Below are 22,517 nucleotides of genomic sequence, written 5' to 3'. Positions count from 1 at the left end.
TTTTCATACGCCCGAAACCCCATCCAAGTAATAATGGCCATATAATATGAAATATACTACAGGATTTATTTTTATTGGGATGGAATTTGGAATGGAAGCTGCACGTTGAAAACGTGAATTTATTATAATCAAAAAAGACCCGATAAAGTTTTTTATTTCATGTATTTTTCACAGGCACAAATTAGGACTACCATTTGGGCAAAATGGGGCGGAGATTTAGGACCCCGTGAAACTGCCGGTATTTTGCATGGCATTTCTGGTCAAATATTAGCTGGTTACAAAACCAGTAGTTGGACCGGTAGGTTATATATGAGTATCACCCGAGAGACGTGTTCGTAGTAAAAACTGACAGAAGACAACATGGAGAGGACGGTCAGCCTTCCCAACCAGCCCGACAAAACCACCACGGGTAACAGAAACTGAGTGTCTTGCTGTAACGTTAAACCTGATGTCAACCCTTCCCACCGTTCAGAGCACTCTCGAAATAGTTTTTACGGAGTCTCACAAAGCTTCATTGTCATTGAGAATGCGGTTATATTTGTTTAGCTTAATCGTTTGTAATCGTAGTAGCAGCTGTTGTGATGGTACAGTAGCAGCTACAGTAGTGACATCACTGGCAGTGATACAGTAATTGTAGTTGCATTATGAACAACGTTTCTCCTGATGATTCGGTTACCGCATTATATAATAGTGATGTAACTCTACTTGTGTGTGTGTGTGTTGTTTTTTACAGTGACTCTGGTGGAGAGCAGCAGCAACCCCAGCGGGGTGCAACTGGTCAGTTCCTATCAGACCAACAGAGTAGGAGACCCCACGGACCTCGTGGCCCTGGCAACACAAGTACAGAGGGTATGGACAAAATAAACGTCCAAACTTTCCAGTTATACACGGCCATAACTGTTAGTGAGGTACTAATATTTTTTGTTTTTGTTTTTGTAGGGAGATGATTTCACTAAAGCCAACGCTTGCAGCAAACTGATGGTCATTTCTGACCAGATCAGATACTTGCAGGAACAGGCGAGGAAGGTGAGCAGCAAAAACACGAGTGCACACAATGAATGGGCTGGTGTTATGAATGCGTTGGTAAAATAGAAATGCTGCAGTTACTTCTTCTTTTAATGCCACTGTAGCTAGTTTGTGGCTGATCGTGCCAGGACGTGTAAACTGTGGCAAGTTTTCAAACAATCCAATATGGATTCTTGTGGATTGTGATCCGTTCAGCAAGTTTCCTTCCTGATATTAATGCACATTTTAACAAGAAAACGGACTACAGATGAAGGTGAGATTTTAGCTTTATCTGGTACAATATATTTGCTGTGCCTTGGCCCTCCAACATGAACAATAAAATAGATAAATGGAAAAAATGCCGCTCGTATTTGATTATGAGACAAGAGACGTGCTTTCGGTCCAGTGCTCTTATCTTTTCTCTCTTTCCAGGTTTTAGAAGACGCTAAAAGAGATGCCGACCTCCACCACGCTGCCTGTAACATTGTGAAAAAAGCAGGCAACATGTATTACCTCTACCAGCGGCCATCTGGACAGAAGTACTTCTCCATCATCTCCCCTAAGGTCGGCATTCTACCGATACATACAGCAACCCAACACATGTTGATAAGCTGCCTTTAATGGTATGTCCCCACACGTGGACGCAGAGTGTTACGACATGTCAGCACAGAGCCTGTTGCTTAACGTCCCCTCAGGGAGAGTTCCCCCAGCAGCACGTGAATACCCAACCAAAACGTGTGTGCGTGCGTGCGCGCGCGTGTGTGTGCGTAGCACCAGGAGCTGACGGCTCAGTATGAGAAGAAGCGGGGCTAAGAAGCTAAGAGGGGGGCTGATACTGAGCAGGTGGACAGAGACACAGGCGGGTTAGTTTGGATTTGACGGGTTATAGTTTTGTCCGTGCTTGTTTGTCGTCATGGAATTTGTGGAAAGCTGGAGAACTTTGACAGTAAAACAGATCCTTTGAAACCAAGGATTTTGTAATTTGGAAACACAAAAAACATATGGGTTTCAACTACATATTCTTTCGTGATTGTTTTCATCAATTCTGCCGTTAACCTTTCTTGATTAGTAATAAAAAATATCAGAAACTGGTGGGAAAATGGCCGTGGTGAGACCAAATAACTTGTTTTCCATGAGCAACAGTCTAAAACTCCAAATTTATCATTTTACTTTGACTTAAGACCAAAAGAAATCCCAAAAATTCTGAAGCTGGAACTAGATAATTGTTTTTTGAGTCTTTGACTTCTGACTAATGTCTGCACATCTCACCTTTGCCCACTGTCTTCGTCCTCCCCTCTGAAGGAATGGGGTCCCAGCTGCCCGCACACATTTGTCGGCGCGTTCAAACTCCAACACGACATGTCCTGGACCCCCGTGGACCAGGTGATGAAGAGGGACGCCGAGATCGCCATCATGGACAAACTTCTCCGCCAGCAGACGGCCCTGCCGCCGTACACAGAACCCAACTTCAGGGGCCTCTCCGAGTGAAGCACGGCCAGACGGGAGCGCCTGAAGGACGGGGGTTTTAAACTGCAGTCTTAATGGACAGAAATCCGTACATGGATCGCTGATCTCAAAGCAGCTGTTACAGTGTGTTGGTCACTTTCATACACTGACTCAAGGAGAGACGCTACAGGTGAATAGGATAACATCTGAACTGATGATGTTATCAGTTGGTTGCTGACATTTGTTGTATTACAAGCTGTCTGAAATTGTATTTTTAAATATGCAAATAGAGCATTATCTAATTAAAAATGTGTTAATTTGCATACTTTTTACAGAACAGAAATGTGAACATTGGATAAAGACAGTTTCAAAATTCCTGTTTGAGTCAAAGGTTTTTATGAAGGGACTTCTCTACATCTCTCCTGTATCACTCCATGAATCAGAAAATACTCTCAACAGACATTCAAAAAAACATTTTTAGTAATAAATGTGTAATTCAGGCTCAGAACATGGAGAGGAATGAAAGTTGTAATGGGAAAATATGTCATAGTCTAATGTGAAGGTTTAAGGAATGTAAGTCCTAAAAGAGCAGACACCAAACTGTAGTTTCAGTAGATGACTTTAATTAGTTTAGTATCCAGGTGTCTTGTTATCTGTTATCTTGTGCACTGTTTGTTTACTCTTCGTAAGACAGAGACACAGAGAGGCCTTGATTAACAGAGATCCTCTGTTTTAAATACTTTTGAAGTCATTTGTGACGCGTTATCTGAAGTTGTAAAGGCGTAAACCTTTGCATGCAGATGGGATGGGTGAGGGTAAAGAATGTCTGTTCTGTCTCTGCAAATGGTCATTTTTATGTTGTCACAGTGACTTCAAAAGAAGCATCTGTTGTGAGTTTAAACTGATTAGTGTAAGGCAAACTGAACAAAAGGGATTTGTAAACAGGAGATAAAAGCATCTTCCTGACTGTCTTAAATGATATACTAAGGCTCGAAGGATGACCTGCCTTTTGTTGTGTTCTTTGTGTATTCTTGTTAGCTAAGCAGATAACAGGAAGCTGTCTGAGCATAAAAGTCCATGCATTCTGACTGTTAAGTAGAGCACTCTCCTAGATGACGGCGATGTGTCTGTGAGACTGTTCTCTTTGCTTGCAAGCAAATAAATTGACTTTATAAACCTTGATCGTTCATCAAAACTCTGTTTTACTTTATATTGATAGAAAACCTCAACTTTCTTCTCCCGACTAGTCATAAGAAATATTCCACAACAAAGTGTAAAGTTTGGTGTTTGGCTCAGAGTCTGAGGAAAAACTAATTTTGAGGAAAGCGCCTTTAAAGATGTTTTGTAAACTTAGACATTTTACTATTGAATTAACATATCATGGAACCTCCAGTTGATTTTTGTTTTGTGAGATTTTATGACAATGAGGCATTATCTGATAACTTTCAGTTCATTTAGGAAAAATCTACAGACGCAAATAAACAAAGTAAAATAAAAACACTTTCATGCGTTTTCTTTCCACGAGTCTGAAAGAAGACGTGATGGAAGCAAAACACCCCAAAATTCTAAACTGACCAGATGTTTTTGTCTGTACTGTCACACAGTGTGCAATGTATTACTACAAGTTTACATTTTTATACACAGTGATTGGTGAAGTTGAATGCATTGTGTCAACTTCAGGGTTCGTTCTCTATAAATATAAATACTAAATGGAGCTACGCTGGCAGGCCTGTGCATGGACACTAGTGAAGAAATAATAAAGATTTGAAACCTTTTAGCCTCGTTTATTGGTTATCTGACGAACACGTCATGTAAAGCTGCACTGTGGAGTTTAAATTCAGTGTTCGTCACCAGAACGCTGAGGATGCTCAACCAACATGATAAAAGCATGTCCAGCTCAGCTATGTTTGCTCTTTAAATGAATTGTTCATTGTTTACACCTCTGTGCTTCATGTTACCACCAACAACTGTAGACCAGCAGAACAGCGTGAACCCAACCGCAGGAAGTGAGTCGTGTGTATGATGAAAGAAAATCAATTAAGTCTTTTGTCTGCAACCAATGAGCTTCTTCTGACTTAACATATTTCACACATTTGTTTAATTTTGGGTCAAGACAATTAAAATGCAATAACTTTATTTTGAGCAATTTAATTTCAAGTGCAATTGGAGTTAATAAAGCGTGACAAAAAAGTTAATGATTTTGTTATTTAAAAATGTGCTTTTAAAATAATTTATTTTTTAAAAGGTGAGCGAGTCGGCTGCATCACAGTCCGGTCTGTTCCTGTGAGGACGTGATTGTCAGGAGATAAGAGTTTAGGTGACGCAGAAGCTGCCAGTTATCTGTGGCGATGTTGAAGTGCACGGGGTCCCCCGGTCTGATCTTCAGCAGCACGTGAGACCGCGGCGGGAGGAAGAACAGCACTTTGAACTCCTCTTCGTCGGTCAGGTCTGATATGAGGTACGGGAGGAAGTGTTTCTCCACCAAGGCGGTGAGAGCCACCTCCTTCAGCTGGCAGCACAACAGGCTGGTAGCACAGTCATCCTGTTCCTCTGCGCTCATTTCATCCCACAGACCCTGGAACAGGCCCAGTCTGCCGCCGCGCCCCCAGCCCGGGGGAGCGGGAAGGGGCGCGAAGGCCTGCCGGAAGGCCACGTGGACGTGCGGCAGGACGGTGAACCAGGAGAGGCCGTCCTGTGTGGTGAAGACGGCGCTGGTGTGGAGCGTCGTGGGGTAGGGCCGCCTGGGCTTCAGTGTCAGCCGGACCTCGGGCGACGGCCTGCCTCTGAGCAGACGCGGGACGCTGATGTCGCCCAGCTCCTCGTAGTGGTCGTCCGTGAGGCTGAAGTGGAGGCGGATGCTGAAGAGCTGATCGAAGCGGGAGTCGCCGTCGATGTGAGTCAGCTGGTAGTTTAGAGTGACTTCTGAGGCGAAGCCGGGGACGTCGAACTGAGCTCTGTATTCTTCCAGAGCTGCGTTCGCCTCTGCCGGGAAAGTCTCATTCGGGTTTAGGTCGCTCACTTCGTCAGTTTGTGTTTCTCCCTGAGGCTCAGAACGGGCCTCGATCAGCCGGAATATCAACTTCTCCGTCTGGTGGATGGTCAGCGCGCTCGCCAAGCCCTCGCTCTCCGCCATGATGCAGGACAGCGATCGCTTCTTGACCTGCCGCCCTCCCTCGGCGGAACCCTGCGCCAGAACCCCGGCCAGCTTCTCCCGGGACAGAGTGGTCAGGAGGGTGTAGTAGAGGCGGGCGTGGTCCCGGATGTCCGTGTCGCCGTAGCGGCGGGTGAGATGCTGCAGGACGTCGGCCAGAGGGATGAGCAGCGAGTCCAGGCTGGGGTGGACGAGGAGGCGGCGGCAAACCCCCAGCAGGCCGTTCCCCAGGCGCCAGTCGCCGCCGGCGCACGGAGAGGAGGGAGACGGAGCGGTGACACTGGACAGGAAGCGGACGGTGCTGTGCTGGGGGATCTCTCCCTCCTCCGCCACGCGGGCCAGAGTCTTGAGGTGCCAGCTCAGGTCCCGCAAGGTGAGACGAGCGGGCGGGGCTTCGGCGATGACCCCCTGGAGGGCCCTCAGGATCCCCACCGCCCAGTCGGACTCGGCGAGCTTGTCCTGGACCTGGTCGGCCAGGTTGATGACGTGCGGGGCCAGGTGGGTGTGGCGGAGGTAGAGCTCGCACAGCTCCTCCGTCAGGCTGCGACAGTAGCGCTCCACATGGCAGAAGTAGGACAGGAAGAGGAAGGCGGCTCTGAAGAAGGTGACGACGACCTGCCGGCTGCCCCCGTTGGCCACGACGCGCAGCAGCGCGACGAGGTGCTGGTAGAGGTAGGCCAGCCCCCTGCTCTCCTCCCCCTCGCCCTCCTCCGCCTCCTCCAGGTAGACCAGAGACAGCAGGTTGAAGCGGGCCAGCCCCGTGGCACTGTCGTTGAACACGGTGGGCGCCAGGGCCGAGGCCAGCCGCGGGGTCAGCAGCACGGGGAGGCTTTCGTCGCCGTCGCCGCCGCAGCCGATGGGCCGGTTCTCGGGGAAGTGCAGGAGGCAGTCCGTGTAGAAGAGCTTCTCGGGCGCACTCAGCAGCGGGTGCTGGGAGAGCACGACCAGCCGCTGGAGGATGAAAGCTTCGTCCTCGGCGCTGAACAGGCTGTCAGTGAACGCAGACTTCAACAGCAGCGTGCTGTGAAGGAGGCACACCTGGAAGGAGGGGAACAAAGAGTTACTGTGGAGGTCAACCGAAAGCTGCTTATGTGGAGACTTTCTTTTGGATAATTAAAAACATAGAGAAATACACGCGTATATCCCAGCATTAGTATTTATCACCTCATTAACAGACCCCATCCTGCTTACAGGCTACAGCTGGATCAGAGTACTGCTACTGCAAACCCCACATCTCCTACAGCAACGTGCTTCAAATTAAAAGCCTTCAACTGGCAAAACGAAAGGTGGCTTTTATTGTGAAGCAACCACAGGGACATTGTCTTCTATAAATTAGACAGACAATACACCATTTTAGCAGACAATATGAATCAGTTAATGTTTTTGTTTTTTTAAATTGTAGCTGACAGGGGCAGTTCACCCAAATGGCTAAAAAATAATGTATTTTGTAAGTCAAGTTAAAAAAACACTTAAATTAACAGTAAACAAATCACCAGCAATGTGTCTTAGTTTGTCTTGGGCGATGTCATGGTTACTTAGGATAATCCACAGAGCTCACTGTGGACAGTTTTCAGTGGAACTACTTTCTACTGAAGAAATAGTCCCTCTGAGAACTGTTGACAGTGTGTACTGTGGATTATCTGGAGTAACCATTGCAGTAGGTAGGAGAAAGAAATCTAAATACCTGAAATAAGTGTTTTTGTTTTGAATTAAAACAGAAACTGCTGGTAAACATCAACAGCTGAGTGAAACACGTAGGAGACTAGTTCGGTCCATTTGACACAAACCTCGCTCGTGCCCAGCAGTCGCAGCAGCTGAGCTCTGAATACGGCCGGAGGGACACCAGGCACCATGGCAACCACCTCCGTCAGTCTGTGCAGCAGTGCAGCCTGGCACAGAGGAGTGAGGAGGTAGGACTCCTCCAGGAGGGAGGACAGGACCGAACGCAGCTCCTTACAGTCCGGCCCGGTCTGGAGGGTCGGCACGGTGCCCATGGGTCCCAGGACAAGAGACGACAGTATGGCTGAGGAGTCTTTGTCGCTCATCGGGCCCGAGTCCAGCTCTGCCTCCCACGCCACTGATGTGTGTCCTCCCAGGAGAGCCTTGAGGTGCTCAGCACCAGCTCCCGCGTCCTGGGTGAGCCGATACACGGCGTTCCTCAACACCAGAGCGTGGAGTCCCGCGTAGGCCTGGTGGAGCCGGGAGGTCTCTCGCTGCCGGAGCCCACCCAAGAGCTCGAGGCGCTGGGAGAGAAGGCCCGGAGAGCAGGCCTCCAGCTCCCGCAGGCAGTTGCAAGCTGTGGCCCGGAGAGAGCGAAGAGCGCTGTCCCCTTGGAGGTCCCCAGTGTCCTGGGCCATCTGAAGGAGCAGGTCCAGGAAGTCCTGGAACGCACGGGAGCGGAGGCTCACGCAGGAGGTGCAGACCAGCACGGCGGTGAGGGCCAGGAGGAGGTGACAGCGGAACTGGACGGACTTGGGAGGACACTGGTCCAACACCGACATGAGGTCCAGGGCCGTCTCCTCGCCCACAGAGTCCGAGGGACACAGCAGAGTCGGGTGCTCACACAGCGGGGACAACAGGAGGACCTGAGGATGGATGAAATGTAAGAAAAAGAAAAACACCACAGATAATACAGGTAATTAGTATTCACATGTGTCGCAGCTGTCAAGTACTCAATTTATAGTAGTAATTATAAAAAAAAACTGTGAAAATGCCCACATCTTCAAATTGTTTATTTTGTCCGAACAAACCGTCCAAATATATTCCGTTTATGAACATAGAGTAACAAGAAAACCATATATATGATATATATAACATCGTTTAGCATTGTGTTGAGACTGGACACATGCCAAACTCCGTTTAAAAATCTGTCAATGAAGTGTTGGCTGCTGCACCCACGTCGTACAACGTTAATATGAGCTCTGCTCGTGACTCTAACGGCGGCAACACAGTGATGAAGCACGGGGGTTTAACTTCGTGTACATTTCACTTTATATTGTTTGTTACCTTGACACAGTAACTGGCTCTGTCATCTCGGAGCTCGCGGAGCAGCTCTGCGAGGAAAGCCTCGGCTGTCGTCCCGGAGAGGAAGCGAGACGGACTGTGGGAGAAAGCAGAGATCCTCTCGGCCCAGTTCTCCGCCATTCTTCGCTCAAATCCCAAACCTTCGCGACGTACAAACTATCCGGTCAATAACTCTTTCCAAAGTCATTGCACACAGTAAGCTTTGACTTTAAAAATGTGAAACCTCAGCATCCAGGAACACAGCAGTGAGTTCCGTGTTTTGTCACGTGCAAATGTAACAATCGCGGTGTCACATCAGCGCCCCCTGCTGGTTCGGAGTGTCGACCAGGAGGATGAAATACAACCTGTAGAGCAGATAACAGAAGTTAAAAAAACTTTTTATATTCCAACATTTTCTTGAAAGGGATTTTGTTATTACCCGCCGCAACAATATAATATATTAATACAAAAAGGTTTCAAATAACTAAATAATTATATCCCTCTAGTCACAATCCTACAAACTGCATTAAGAATAGATTATACTTGTACCATTGCATTTGTTATTTGCATAACTGTAAAATAGCTGCTGTTTTATATTTTGGCTTTATACTATTTATTATTGTGCACTTCTTAAATTTGTTCTTAAATTATAACGGAATGTGCTCAGTAAGACACCCAAACATTACACATTTAATTCAATCCTTCAGCATGAGGTTAAAGTTAAGGTGGGGACAGCTCAAGAGTTGTACACGGGTAGTGCGGCAGAGGGCGCTGGTGAGTCATGTATAATCTCCCTCGTAACAGAAGAAGTATGAAATGACCAATCAGATTCGCCGTGTAGAAATCAACAAGGAAGCCATTTTTAAGGCGCCAATTTTGTGTCGCCGCTGAAAAGTTCCTCTGTGTTTTTTTTCGGTGTTTAGCTCGCACTGAAACCGCCACTATGTCTGATAACACCTTCCCTGTCTATAATGCGGATGCGATAGTGAATTTTTACCGAACTGAAGTTCTCACAGGTCAAGAGGCGAAACACTTCACGAAGGGCGACCTGACTCCAGCTCCAAAGGTAACGTCCGCTCACCGCCGCTACGGTCCATGAGATCAGAAGAGAGCCGTCTGATAACAGCGACGTAATGAGCAGCTGTGCACGGTTCGTGAGAAAGTAGCGTTACATAAAACGGACTCAGATATATATTATAACGCAAATGGTGCAAGAAACTGAACGGAGTATTTTTTTTATTTTTTAATATGAGCATCACACCACAACATTGTAGCGCTACAGGATGTTCATCATCAAGTTAGATGGCCATTACCTGTTGAATGATTTCAAACAATAACCAATTATCTTGAAAACACAGGTACTTTTTCTCAAAGATAGGTTTTCATCAATAAACCACACAAAGTACAGTGCATTTATACTGTAAGTTATGAAAGCATGACACAGTAAACCCCAGTCACTATAGTACCAAGAACAGTGACGGTAAACAAAAGAAAACTATTGAAGTTCAGTTATTAGTAATGATGAATTTATTTAACATCTCTGCTCTGTGTCATTTAATGTTTTGTGCTTTGTATGAACAAGCAGCATTTTTTGTTCTGTAAGCTAGTTCAGCTATTCATATTACAAGTTTTCATATTGAAAGTGTTGTGAAAACTGAGCCAAAGCAGTCTGTAGACACGTAATACAACATGCTCATATTTATATGAGCATGTTGCAAGAAAATCACGGTCCAGGTTTCTACCAAGAAGTCCAGATGTCGAAGATATCCACTGGATCTGACAAAGAGACAAGAGCAGCAACAATCAGTCAATCCACAGAATATGAATGATTTTGATAATCCATTAATAGTTTAAAATGAGTAAAAGACAATGAAAATCCAGCGGCTCTATTGTGAGGGTTTACGGCTTTTCTTATCATATGAAAGTAAAATAACACCTTCTGGATCTTAAAGATTATTTACATTATTGATTAATCTGATCATTATTTTCTTGATGAATCGGAGCTCTCTTGTCTATAACATGTCTGAAAGTTATTAAAGTTGCCAGCTGTGATTTCCCGATGCCCAACGTGAGGTACCAGCTTCTGGTTTTAATACGATCCACGATCCAAAACCCCCAAAATATTCAGTTTACAATCAGTTTCCACCATCTCTGGTCAGATACACCACACGTGGTTTAACGTGGCGCTCGCTTCTCTCTTCCAGCCGGAGGCGGTTCAGACGCTCTACATGAGGGTGTTGCATCTCCTGTATCGCTTCAGACCCGAGTGTCACTCCATGGTGAGTACCGGGGTCACACTGAGCCGTCTGATGAACAGAATCTTTTCTTTCCCATGTTTAAGAGCTCAATTTTTATTTTATTTTTCCCCCACAGGTTCCACTTCTGGAGAACATTCAGAACCCGGTATATCATGAGGGGACCACTGCTATCACCAGCGTCTACATACGCATGTGAGTGTTCCAACTTCCTCTCCTCGATATATAACACAATATGAACCAACCACACCATGAAGGACTGCTGATAATAAACACTGTGTTTAGATGGATGTAAACAAGCCAAGCAGACTCAAGTGAAGAGAACTCGTGGATGTTTTTCTTATTCTCAGTGCAGCACTTGGAAGGCTGCAGCTCTGAGTTATGGTTTCATTGTGTTTTCATGTGTGCGATCCTTTCACAGGCAGCAGTTTCTGCCGATGTGCTTGGTGTACGATTTTTCACTGAACGACCTTCTAGCTCCAAGTAAGTACATGTTGTTTTCTTCAGGTCCATCCGTCCACAGTTTCCTCCTGAAAGCACATCACTGGTGTTGTTCTCCCTCTTCCAGAGAAACAGAAGACTCTGACTATTCTGAGCGCCATCATGAACTTCCTCCACTTCAGGAAGCAGAGGATGGACATCATCTTCGAGAAGCAGGCCAAGTTTGTATGTGATGTTGGTCCACGCAGGTGTAGCGATGGGTGGGGGGGTTAGTGGTGGAGGCTAAAACCTGAGGCAAAGGTCCTGAAAGATACATACATACGGTTTCTTTCATGTTCTCTCTGTGTGCTCTTATGAATACGTATTAATGTAATGAATGTGTTTTGCACTCGGCGGCTCACGTACGACAGTGTTTAGCGGTGGCGACGTGGTTCCTTGACAAAAATACTTATGATAATACTTCAAATTGATATCTTTATAATCTCAGAGCATGAGATGAGTTTCTATAGGTGATACAGTTTTAAACCTGGTGCTGGTCTCAGTGTGTGTGTGTGTGTGTGTGTGTAACAGCTCCTCTCCCTGTTGTCAGAGGGCAGACATGGACCGGCTGCAGGCTTACACCAAAGGCAACAAAGAAGCAGAGAAGAAGATTGAGACGCTCACGTAAGTAGACATGAGAGACCAGCTTCTTTAATATAATGTTTGGTGTTTTTGTTGCTGTATTATATCTTTTTAAAATGTGATGTTTCTGAAACAAGCACATTTGAAGACGCCACCCTGGGCTCTGTGAGCGTTTAATCTACAGGTTATAGGCCAGGGGTGGGCAAACTTTTTGGCTCGGGGGCCACATTGAGTTTTAAAATTTGACAGACGGGCCGGGCCAGTAGCAGATGAATGGAGTGTTTGTGTGAACTAATATAAATTACAAGTAAAAGCCATGACCTAAAAAGTAACTTGCATTTAATTTCAGTGGGAACAGTGTTGTTGGTCACCAACAGTTTTAACCAGTTTTAACCAGTGCGTCAACGTTTGGTGTCGGTTTGGTTGTGGCAATTCTCAGAACAGATCTGAGGTGTACATCAGTTAGCTGGGATCTTACACGGTATTTTTTTGTCGCATTAATGCATATTTTATCGTCATTTTTGACAGCGTTTTTAGTGTAAAGGTTAATGACTGTGGTCTTTTTAGCAGTTTGATTCTTTGACCGGATCATACAAATATTTGACTGTCACATCTAACATTATCAGAGTTCTGCTCTGTAATGTCTTTCCTTGTCTCTCCCCCCTGTGTCACGGTGTGGGTACATCTCACTGGCGTCAGGAAACGTATCAGAATACCTTTATTTTATTGGCTAAACTGCATCACGTGACGTGATTTACAACGCATTGGTCGGTGTTTTTCCTGCACTGCTGAACAAGTGCCGTAAATGCTGGAAAGGAGCGTGAATAACTCCGCTGCATAAAGCAAAGTCCCGCGACCCACTGAAAACGGGTCCGCGACGAACCACCAGTTGAGAATCACTGGTCTACAGGATCGTGACTAGCGGTGAACAGCTGTTTGTGTGGCGTGTCTTCCGTCTCTTCCTGTTTCCTTCACCTACATTCCCCTGGGCCCTAAGCCCCTCCCTGTACAGCTTCTTATCACCACTTTGTACCAATGTACATTTATAACAAATACCACACATATTACGGTAATCAGCGTTGCATATGTGTCAAACTCTGTCGGTGCATCTCCGGTCAGTCTTTGTTCATCCTGCATCGCTCTGTTCTGTTCTTTAATGTAACGTTACTGGAGCGACGGAGCCTCTCCCAGCTGTTAGCAGACTGTTGTGCTAGCGAGCAGGCTCGCACCCGAGCTGTACCCGGCATGCAGTTCGGCGGTGAAATTTTATAAATGTACAATTATTAGTGTTACAAATTGTGTCACAGACTGTTGTGTGCTGTTGTGTTTTTCTCTGTTAAAGAGCGTTAGTTGTGGGTTGTTAATTGTTGTGTTATAAAGTTATGACCATGACTAGGGTTCCCTCTCAATACATATAAGAGACCTAGCGCTGACCGGTGTGCAAAAGCGGCGAAAAATACATTTAGCTGCCTGTTGAAAGCAGACAGCAGTTGTTTCGGCAATGCACCGGTATAATGGTGTGTGAAGAATTCATATCATACGGGAAATTAAAACCGGTATACTGCCCAGCCCTAGTCTTTATTATAGTTTGGAGAATTTTGTACCAATATTTGACGGGCCGGATTAAAAAGCCCAACGGGCCATATCCGGCCCGCCAGCCGTAGTTTGCCCATGCCTGTTATAGACCAAAGATTCATTTCTTAAAGGGACAGTTCACCCCACCTCACCGCTGTTTTCTTTCTCTGAGATGTTCACGTCGATCCTCCTCGGCATAGCTGCAGTGTAACTAGCTCTGTTGTGCTAGGTGAGCTAGCGGTGTCGGGTAGCTTCCTCCTGCGCGGTGATACGGTTGGCGGGTGCAGTTCGATTGAAAGAAAGTAGTTCCTACATGAAATCTGTGGGTTCTCTTGAGTAACCGGGGGTCATCATTTCTGCAAAGAGACATTGCTGTTGAGTTTGTCAAATGTAAAATATAGTATTTTTTATTTTGGGGTGAACTGTCCCTTTAATTGAGTGGACATAACGGACAGATTACCTGACTGATTATTTTTATTTCTTTGCAAAATAATGGAATGATCTATTTGGTGAACATTTGAAAACAAATGTCATGTCAAGATCAGAAACTAATAACTTTATGAATAATTATGTAATGAGCTGCGTGTCCACTCCGCCTCTCATCCTCGTTCAGGACCATCCCACCAGAGCAGCAGGCCGAGGCCGACGAGCTGGCAGCCGCTCTCTCTGAGCTGCAGGCCACCAACATCCACGAATACCAGGAAGTGGTAGGTGGTGATGATGCTCAGTCACATGATAAGACGTGTGTGTGTGTGTGTGTGTGTGTGTGTGTGTGTGTGTGTGTGTGTGTGTGTGTGTGTGTGTGTGTGTGTGTGTGTGTGTGTGTGTGTGTGTGTGTGTGTGTGTGTGTGTGTGTGTGTGTGTGTGTGTGTGTGTGTGTGTGTGTGTGTGTGTGTGTGTGTGTGTGTGCGTGCGTGCGTGCGTGCGTGCGTGCCCTCAAGTGAAACAAAATCTCCTTTCAGGATGCAAAAAATGAAAGCATCGCAGAGTGGAAAGCCAAAATTGCGGAGAAGACTCAGAAACTGGTACGTGAACGTTTGATACGGACCATATACGTCCTCTGTGAACACGATCATGTGGTACTTTGGTCTGACGTCCCAGTAAGAGTTGAGGGAGTGGTTTAAACGAGCTGTGTGCTGTTTGGTGTGCCTCAGGCCCAGGTGAAGGTGGATGTCTGCAACCTGAAGGAGGACATCGGCAAACTCACGTCTCAGATCGTGGAGTCTCCAGAGGAGCTGAAGACTCAGATGGAGAAGATGAGGGAGAACGTCAAGAACATCAAGAACTCTACCGTGAGTAGATGAAGAAAGAACAAAAACCGGGGTCGTCTCCAAAAGTCTGCCGTTGTTTTAAAACGCAGACTTCCTGTCTTTGATTTCAGAAAGAGACGGACGAGCACATGGTGGAGCTGCAGAACATGGTGCAGAGTGTGACTCACACCGAGGCCGAGATCCAGCAGATGTTCAACCTGCTGCAGGACCTGGAGAGCAGCATGAACAACACCAAGCAGAGAGCGGAGGAGGTACGAGCAGAGCCCGTCCACATCCACTTCACCAGAGCATGAAATATCCAACATGAACACAAACCTTCTGAACATACAATACAAATTGACTCGTTGCTAGTAGTGAAGGACGCGATAGCAGAGAGTGATGAGGAATACTACTGCATAGAGTGTGCCAAGTTTAATGTAAATACAGCTAATTATTCTGTTCCAAAGGCCCAGTATTAGCCCATGACCTGCTGTTTGACAACTTCTGCCTTAAAGGGAGAGTTTGGATTTTTGAAGTTTATATGAAGTATTTATTATTCATAGTGTGTACTTATCTGGGGTCTGAAAAGTAAAGCCAATGATCAAGTGTCTTAAAGCTGCATTCTCTCTAATGTCCAGCAGGGGGCGACTCCTCTGGTTGTTTAGAGTCAAATAGACCATAAAGCAGGGTATGCTCTAGGGCCCCCTCAAAGCCCCCTCATGTTAGCAGTACGTGCTGCTAGATCTTCCTTTACAGCTCATCGTTGTGCAACTCTGCATCAGCATTGTGTGTGTGTGTGTGTGTGTGTGTGTGTGTGTGTGTGTGTGTGTGTGTGTGTGTGTGTGTGTGTGTGTGTGTGTGTGTGTGTGTGTGTGTGTGTGTGTGTGTGTGTGTGTGTGTGTGTGTGTGTGTGTGTGTGCGTGTGTGTGTGCGTGCAGCACCAGGAGCTGACGGCTCAGTATGAGAAGAAGCAGAAGGAGCTGAGGAACCTGTGTGTGGAGGAAGGCCAGCTGAGGAGAGCGCTGGCCATGAAGCTGGACAAAGAGTCCAAACAGAACATCCGCAGGCAGAAGAAGAGAGAGATGAAGGATCAGCATGTTCAGGACGTCATGGGGTATGTTCACAGCATCATGGACGTACCAGTGGTGTAACGGACCGCTGTTTATCTGTTTAACCGTCACAGTGTCAAACACAGTTTCACTGACCATCGGTATCTCTTATGTTCAGCATTAATGCTTTCTAGTCTGATAATGTTACACTGTGAAGAACAAAGTTTCCATGATGGGTTCAAATGTAATCTTGTAAAATGTAGCTTTGGTGAGGAACTTTTAGAACTTTACAGATTATAATACATCATTAAAACTACGAATGAGAAGACTTTTTGAATTCATAGAAATACAATATTTTATTTCCCTATCATCTGAATTTTGTGTTTTTAAAGCTAAAATGCAAAAGTTAGAGGATTTAGAAATGTTTATGGTTTACAGACTTCAGAGCGGTTGATATTATTTTTGGGACGGTGGCGTTATCAATGATCGGATCTCTAAAAGTTACATTTGCTCTCTTCTTTAATTTTGCTCCTGAGTTTTGTGATCCGTTGCTCCTCTGGAATTTACATATTAGTCAATATGATAAATATAATTGTTGTTGTTATAAATGTTTCTGTAAAGCCGAACGCTTTGAATAACCAACACTGCACGGTTCTCCAGGCAGTGCAACCAGATCCACCAGAAGCGCGAGGAGATGGCCGACAGGATCCAGGAGATCTCCAGAGAGACGCAGCAGCTGAAGGCCAAGATCCAGAGCCTGAGGGACGTGTGCAGCAAGGAGACGGCCAAAGCTCAGGTGTGTGCTCCTCCAACGCGTCCGCACGGGTCCGTTCTGTGTTTCCCTGGCGGCTCTCAGACTAACGCGCCGGTCCTCTCTGTGTCCAGGCTCTGTTCGACACGCTGTCGGCCTCGATGGACGAGCTGCACCGGAGGATCCAGACGCACATCGTGGACCTGAAACAAGACGTCACCAAGATGTCTGCTAGCTTCTGAACGGCTTCATCGTTCATTACTTCTCTGTGTGTTTTAACTCTTCTAACTTTGTGTTGCCTGTTTCACCGTTACTATTTAAAATGTTTGTATACCAGTTAATAAATCTGATCAGACCGACAGGAGCGGAATCTACTGTCGTTATATTCAGGAACCAATGTTAACATTGTTGCACCGGTGAGGCCCAGAGATCCTAAACCATTACTTTAATAATACTATATAATATTATAGTCCCAACACCATGAAGTACTGTTCAATTATAAACATGGTCATAGTTTCATCTGCAGGAAAAACACGATATTGAGCCAGTTCAAAAGATGAAGCACCTCTTAACCACAGTGTGTCACTTTCTGCAGCCAGGAGTTAAAACGGGGAATCATGGGCTTCTCCCGGTTCAGGAGGTTTTTAACCGCTCATTGTTTTTCTGTTTTAATTAGTTCTTTTTAAAGATCCATATATTTGGCTCTCCTTCATTTTCACCAGAAGTTGCCATTAGATAATGCCTCATTTGCATATTTAATCATGTCAGAACATTTTTAATAGAGAAAATATCGTCTTAATGTAAGTAATCAACCGGGGAAGTTTCATGGTGATATGTATTAGTTATTTACTGCATTCACCTGTAGTGTCTTCAAAATGTCTATAGTTTACTAAACGTCTCTTTAAAGGACGTTTTCTCTCAATGAGTTTGTTTCTCAGACTCAGAAATCTCCACTTCAGCAGCTCTTACATACTCCAAGCTTTACACTTTCATTCCTCTCTATGTCTGAAGGTTTCTACTGAGGGGTTAGTTCATGTATCATTCGACTCATTTATACAACATTTCAGTACTAAAACATGGGGAAAATGATTTAGTTATGGCTGTTGACAGTATTTATGGAGTGATGAAAACATATATCGAAAGTCCTCTCTTTAAAAACCTTTGACTCTAATATGTCAACAAAAGGAAACAAGAATTTTGAACCTGGCTTTATTCATTCATATTTTCTGTTGTGGAAATTATGCAAATTAGCACATATTTAATAAGATAATGCCTCCATTGCATATTTAAACATCATTTCAGAAAACTTGGAATGGAAGCAAACGGTTGCATACAATACTGGGCAAAAAGACATCCAAACCTCTACAGCGCTGATAACGTGCATTCTATGTGTTTGATGTTCCATCAGTATTACGTTCATGGTGATCATTCGTTGTTAGTGTTTATATTCTAGGTCTGTCTGTGTCTGACGGCAGGACACGACTCTACAAACAACCTTATTAATAAATGAATGTCTTCATGATGAATATGTCGTCCAATAAGGAGTTTGGGTTTCTTGTTGCAAAAAGAAAGTCCTTCAAAAGCATCCTAGAAAGTGTGTATTCAATTTGAGACCAACTAGTATTTTTGTAACGAAGGCATTGTGCAGCACCTCTATGTGTGGCAGAAAACACGGCTCCTTGTCCACCATCTTGTTTCTGATCTCTTAGTTGTCTCCTTGGTGCTCGGGCTCCTTTCAAGGGCCTTTAGGACGCTCTCCCATCAAAAACCATTTGTTCTCTTGTTCATGGCCCAACTTTGCACCGAATGTCATTGAAGTGTGTTATGTTGTTTTTGAGATATCCTGGTAAACAACAGACAAACAAACAAACAGGACCAAATAGCCTTCACACTGTCTGTGAAATAATAAATGATAAATTCAAGGCAACGCTTTGGTCTGTTTGCCACAATATGAAGAAAATAAATGAAAGTCTCTGATGTCAAATGAATATAATAATTAAATACAGGCTGAAGTTGGTTTAACAACTTATAAGAAAAGAGATAAAAGAAGAGGCAGATCTTAAGGAGCTTGTTGTAACTTCCATGTGATGTTCTGCTGATTTTCACTCAGACTCTGATATGAACTCACATAATGAACACTGACTTTTGACTTATCACAACATCGTTTTAATTTAGTGAAGACACTTTCTAATTTAAATGTTTGGTGAGACCGTATTTAATAGATGTAGGCTACACCTGCTGTTATTATTATTCTAATAAACTAAATTCTGTATTTGTCTTTAGTAAAGAAAAGAAATCCACCTAAAGCTCTTTTTAGACTTACATTAAAGCTGACTTGATTTTTTTATTTATCTTGTCTACATATTATTTAATGAGGTTTGGTAAAATAAGGTTGGTACTTGTCTTTACAAATCGTAAACTGGTGATTTGAATTATTGTTCTGTTGAAAATAATCTGTTGGTGACAGAAACCTGCAAATATGCCTTTTATTTTTAACCATATTGTGTTCCCAAACATTTAAAATGTATGACAGGATGAAGTTATTAATAATTATCAAAACTTCATAAACTGATTCAGAGTTACTTATATAGATGTAAAAGTCATCAGTTTGGCTCTTTGCATGAAGAAGTTCATAACTAAGACGAAAGCAATAATAAAATACTGTAATAAAAACACAAATATGCATACATAATATGTAAATAAATATACAACAAGTAATTATACGACGTGAACATGTGAGATTTAAACACTTTGAGTGGTGTTTATGTGTTTTAGTGTTTAAGCTAACGTTTTAAGCTAGCTAGCTAAGCTAACGTTTAGCTAGCTTAAAAGATAACTTTTAAGCTAGCTAAACTTCAATCGGCTCTGCCATGAACACTCCCTCACTGAAACAAAAAACTAATTCATATTATCATTAATATGATTCATATCATCATTATAAACATTGTAGACGGTGGTTTTCACTGTAATGATACACACTGTTTGGCTAATGGATCAGGTAGACTACTGTACTGTACCGACTCACTTCATCTAACTTAGTCATTATAAATACATTAAAATCACTGCCTGACTTATTATAATGTTTTATCATATTATTATGTCTTTTATCAAATAATTCTTATCACAAATTCATATCAACCAGCTCAGAGCTAACACATTGATATTGGATGTTTAAATATAGCCTATTAAAAGTAGGCTCTCTATAAAGTGCTTGAACTTTTTTATTTTTAATATATTATAATTATATTTTCCTACAGTATGGAAATACTATATATATATATCTATATATAATATATATATAGATATATATATATATATATATCCTCCTTATATATATATATATATATATATAAGGAGGATCCTGCTTTGTTATCAGACCTCGAAGTTCTGTCTTGAGGAGGTTTTAACTCTTTCACTCTTTCAGTTTTATGAGAACATGCTAAATATTCCTGTAATCATGTTTTTAATCAGGCTACCAGCAAATCTGAAACCAGCTCTAATAAAGCACAGAAATCCACACTGTGTAAGAGTGTGAGGATCAGGGGTCAATAGGGGGAGTAGCTCATTGTAGCCCTGGGGCCTCCTGCTAACTTAATCTGGCCTCCATGAACTCTTTCAGTGGACTGATAGGCTCATTATGTTTGTGACAATACATGTTATTATTCACTTTATCTATTGCCAGATGTTTCTTTGACTGTACTAGTGAAGCCTCATTCTAACATGAGTGTGTGTCGTTGCAGTGTGATGTTCCCGTCCACCTGCAGGGCAACCAGAGAGGAAGGAGAGTCTCCGCTCGCAGACACTGTCCATGCTGCAGGGACGAGCAGGTGACACATTTAGATCCTCATATTCAATATTGTGTGACCGATATTATGTGTTTTAAAATTTTTGTGTATAGCTTTCTTTTATATGATGATTTTAATGTAAAGTGTCTTTGAGAATCATGAAAAGCGCTCAATAAATAAAATGTATTATTATTATTATTATTAAATAAGTCACGGTGTAAACCCTCCAGAGAGTATGAGACAGGTTTTAGTTTGACATCCTCATGTGTTGCTCACCAGGTTCAGACTTTGACCCGCAAGCGCCGGCGCTCTGCTGCTACTGCAGACCGTCCCCAGAAGAGGAGGAGGAGCTCAGTTTTTCACTCAATTTATTCCATGAATACACTTTTTAATCTCATGTCTTCCTCTCCTCACAGGTTCAAGAATGGCAATCTGTGTCCGCCCACCTTAAATCTGGGACGTCGCATCAAACAGAAGCTCTGGGAGAGACTGGACCGTCCCACATTGAAAGAGACGGCAGACAAAGACGGACGGGTGCAAGTGGACATCTCATACGGGGTCGGTGTTCATCCTCCACATTATTTTGTGGACACTTCAGAAGAACCAGAGATGTAAGACCAGGCAGGTGCTGCCTCTGCCTGCAGATTCTGGCCGACAGCTGAGGTCAAACATCCACCTTCAGCCTCTGCCAGCAACCTCCACCTTCAACCTCCGCCTTAAGATTCTGGCCGACAGCTGTGGTCAAACCTCCACCTTCAGCCTCTGCCAGCAACCTCCACCTTCAACCTCCGCCTGCAGATTCTGGCCGACAGCTGAGGTCAAACCTCCACCTACAGCCTCTGCCAGCAACCTCCACCTTCAACCTCCGCCTGCAGATTCTGGCCGACAGCTGAGGTCAAACCTCCACCTACAGCCTCTGCCAGCAACCTCCACCTTCAACCTCCGCCTGCAGATTCTGGCCGACAGCTGAGGTCAAACCTCCACCTACAGCCTCTGCCAGCAACCTCCACCTTCAACCTCCGGCTTCAGATTCTGGCCGACAGCTGAGGTCAAACATCCAGCTTCAGCCTCTGCCAGCAACCTGAAGGTGCCGCCTCCGCCTGCAGATTCTGGCCGACAGCTGAGGTCAAACCTCCACCTACAGCCTCTGCCAGCAACCTCCACCTTCAACCTCCGCCTTCAGATTCTGGCCGACAGCTGAGGTCAAACCTCCACCTTCAGCCTCTGCCAGCAACCTGCATGTGCCGTCTCCGCCTGCAGATTCTGGCCGACAGCTGAGGTCAAACATCCAGCTTCAGCCTCTGCCAGCAACCTGAAGGTGCCGCCTCCGCCTGCAGATTCTGGCCGACAGCTGAGGTCAAACATCCACCTACAGCCTCTGCCAGCAACCTGCACGTGTCGCCTCCACCTGCAGATTCTGGCCGACAGCTGAGGTCAAACATCCACCTTCAGCCTCTGCCAGCAACCTGCACGTGTCGCCTCCACCTGCAGATTCTGGCCGACAGCTGAGGTCAAACCTCCACCTTCAGCCTCTGCCAGCAACCTGCACGTGTCGCCTCCACCTGCAGATTCTGGCCGACAGCTGAGGTCAAACCTCCACCTTCAGCCTCTGCCAGCAACCTGCATGTGCCGTCTCCGCCTGCAGATTCTGGCCGACAGCTGAGGTCAAACATCCAGCTTCAGCCTCTGCCAGCAACCTGAAGGTGCCGCCTCCGCCTGCAGATTCTGGCCGACAGCTGAGGTCAAACATCCACCTACAGCCTCTGCCAGCAACCTGCACGTGTCGCCTCCACCTGCAGATTCTGGCCGACAGCTGAGGTCAAACATCCACCTTCAGCCTCTGCCAGCAACCTGCACGTGTCGCCTCCACCTGCAGATTCTGGCCGACAGCTGAGGTCAAACCTCCACCTTCAGCCTCTGCCAGCAACCTGCACGTGTCGCCTCCACCTGCAGATTCTGGCCGACAGCTGAGGTCAAACATCCACCTTCAGCCTCTGCCAGCAAACTGCACGTGTCGCCTCCACCTGCAGATTGTGGCCGACAGCTGAGGTCAAACATCCACCCACAGCCGCCTCCGCCTGCAGATTCTGGCCAGCAGCTGAGTTTAAACGTCCACCTACATTGTTAATTTAACACTATTCTATTTCATTGTATATACTGTGTATTTTTGTTGTTTTATCTTATA

The 22,517-nt window shown here is 44.9% G+C and overlaps 3 protein-coding genes across 3 annotated transcripts; 2 read left to right on the top strand and 1 right to left on the bottom strand.

Annotated features, from left to right (window-relative positions):
- The first annotated feature begins 158 nt into the window (after positions 1–158).
- Positions 159–3,631, top strand: cunh1orf50 (chromosome unknown C1orf50 homolog). Its single transcript, XM_076096803.1, has 5 exons — positions 159–409; positions 734–849; positions 940–1,026; positions 1,438–1,569; positions 2,308–3,631. The coding sequence occupies exons 1-5, from the start codon at positions 361–363 to the stop codon at positions 2,491–2,493; spliced, it is 570 nt and encodes a 189-aa protein (XP_075952918.1). The 5' UTR covers positions 159–360; the 3' UTR covers positions 2,494–3,631.
- Positions 3,632–4,568: 937 nt separating this feature from the next.
- ap5b1 (adaptor related protein complex 5 subunit beta 1) lies at positions 4,569–8,882 on the bottom strand. Its single transcript, XM_076096799.1, has 3 exons — positions 8,609–8,882; positions 7,390–8,187; positions 4,569–6,640 (listed from the first exon to the last, which is right to left on the bottom strand). The coding sequence occupies exons 1-3, from the start codon at positions 8,744–8,746 to the stop codon at positions 4,715–4,717; spliced, it is 2,862 nt and encodes a 953-aa protein (XP_075952914.1). The 5' UTR covers positions 8,747–8,882; the 3' UTR covers positions 4,569–4,714.
- Positions 8,883–9,462: 580 nt separating this feature from the next.
- On the top strand, positions 9,463–16,911 carry nuf2 (UF2 component of NDC80 kinetochore complex). The gene is made up of 13 exons (XM_076096898.1): positions 9,463–9,671; positions 10,810–10,884; positions 10,979–11,055; positions 11,282–11,343; positions 11,429–11,526; positions 11,891–11,964; positions 14,111–14,204; positions 14,460–14,522; positions 14,652–14,789; positions 14,879–15,019; positions 15,686–15,861; positions 16,457–16,592; positions 16,682–16,911. The coding sequence occupies exons 1-13, from the start codon at positions 9,549–9,551 to the stop codon at positions 16,787–16,789; spliced, it is 1,365 nt and encodes a 454-aa protein (XP_075953013.1). The 5' UTR covers positions 9,463–9,548; the 3' UTR covers positions 16,790–16,911.
- The last annotated feature ends 5,606 nt before the right edge of the window (positions 16,912–22,517 follow it).

Source organism: Anarhichas minor, unplaced genomic scaffold (genome assembly GCF_050575085.1).
Source record: "Anarhichas minor isolate MPS153535 unplaced genomic scaffold, ASM5057508v1 ptg000023l, whole genome shotgun sequence".
In the NCBI taxonomy this organism is placed as follows: Eukaryota; Metazoa; Chordata; class Actinopteri; order Perciformes; family Anarhichadidae; genus Anarhichas; species Anarhichas minor.
The sequence above is the reverse complement of the archived record's forward strand: the minus strand, read 5'-3'. Positions and strand labels throughout refer to the sequence as shown.

What these genes read in the sequence shown, in the direction of transcription:
- ap5b1 (XM_076096799.1), bottom strand. Translation starts at nt 8,746, where the DNA reads ATGGCGGAGAACTGGGCCGAGAGGATCTCTGCTTTCTCCCACAGTCCG. An exon ending in GAGCCAGTTACTGTGTCAAG is followed by an intron (nt 8,188 to 8,608) that starts GTAACAAACAAT and finishes ATCCATCCTCAG; the next exon opens with GTCCTCCTGTTGTCCCCGCT. An exon ending in GACTGCTGGGCACGAGCGAG is followed by an intron (nt 6,641 to 7,389) that starts GTTTGTGTCAAA and finishes CCCTCCTTCCAG; the next exon opens with GTGTGCCTCCTTCACAGCAC.
- nuf2 (XM_076096898.1), top strand. Translation starts at nt 9,549, where the DNA reads ATGTCTGATAACACCTTCCCTGTCTATAATGCGGATGCGATAGTGAAT. An exon ending in GACCCGAGTGTCACTCCATG is followed by an intron (nt 10,885 to 10,978) that starts GTGAGTACCGGG and finishes TTTCCCCCACAG; the next exon opens with GTTCCACTTCTGGAGAACAT. An exon ending in AGGAGACGGCCAAAGCTCAG is followed by an intron (nt 16,593 to 16,681) that starts GTGTGTGCTCCT and finishes CTCTGTGTCCAG; the next exon opens with GCTCTGTTCGACACGCTGTC.
- cunh1orf50 (XM_076096803.1), top strand. Translation starts at nt 361, where the DNA reads ATGGAGAGGACGGTCAGCCTTCCCAACCAGCCCGACAAAACCACCACG. An exon ending in TGCAGGAACAGGCGAGGAAG is followed by an intron (nt 1,027 to 1,437) that starts GTGAGCAGCAAA and finishes CTCTCTTTCCAG; the next exon opens with GTTTTAGAAGACGCTAAAAG. An exon ending in TCTCCATCATCTCCCCTAAG is followed by an intron (nt 1,570 to 2,307) that starts GTCGGCATTCTA and finishes TCCCCTCTGAAG; the next exon opens with GAATGGGGTCCCAGCTGCCC.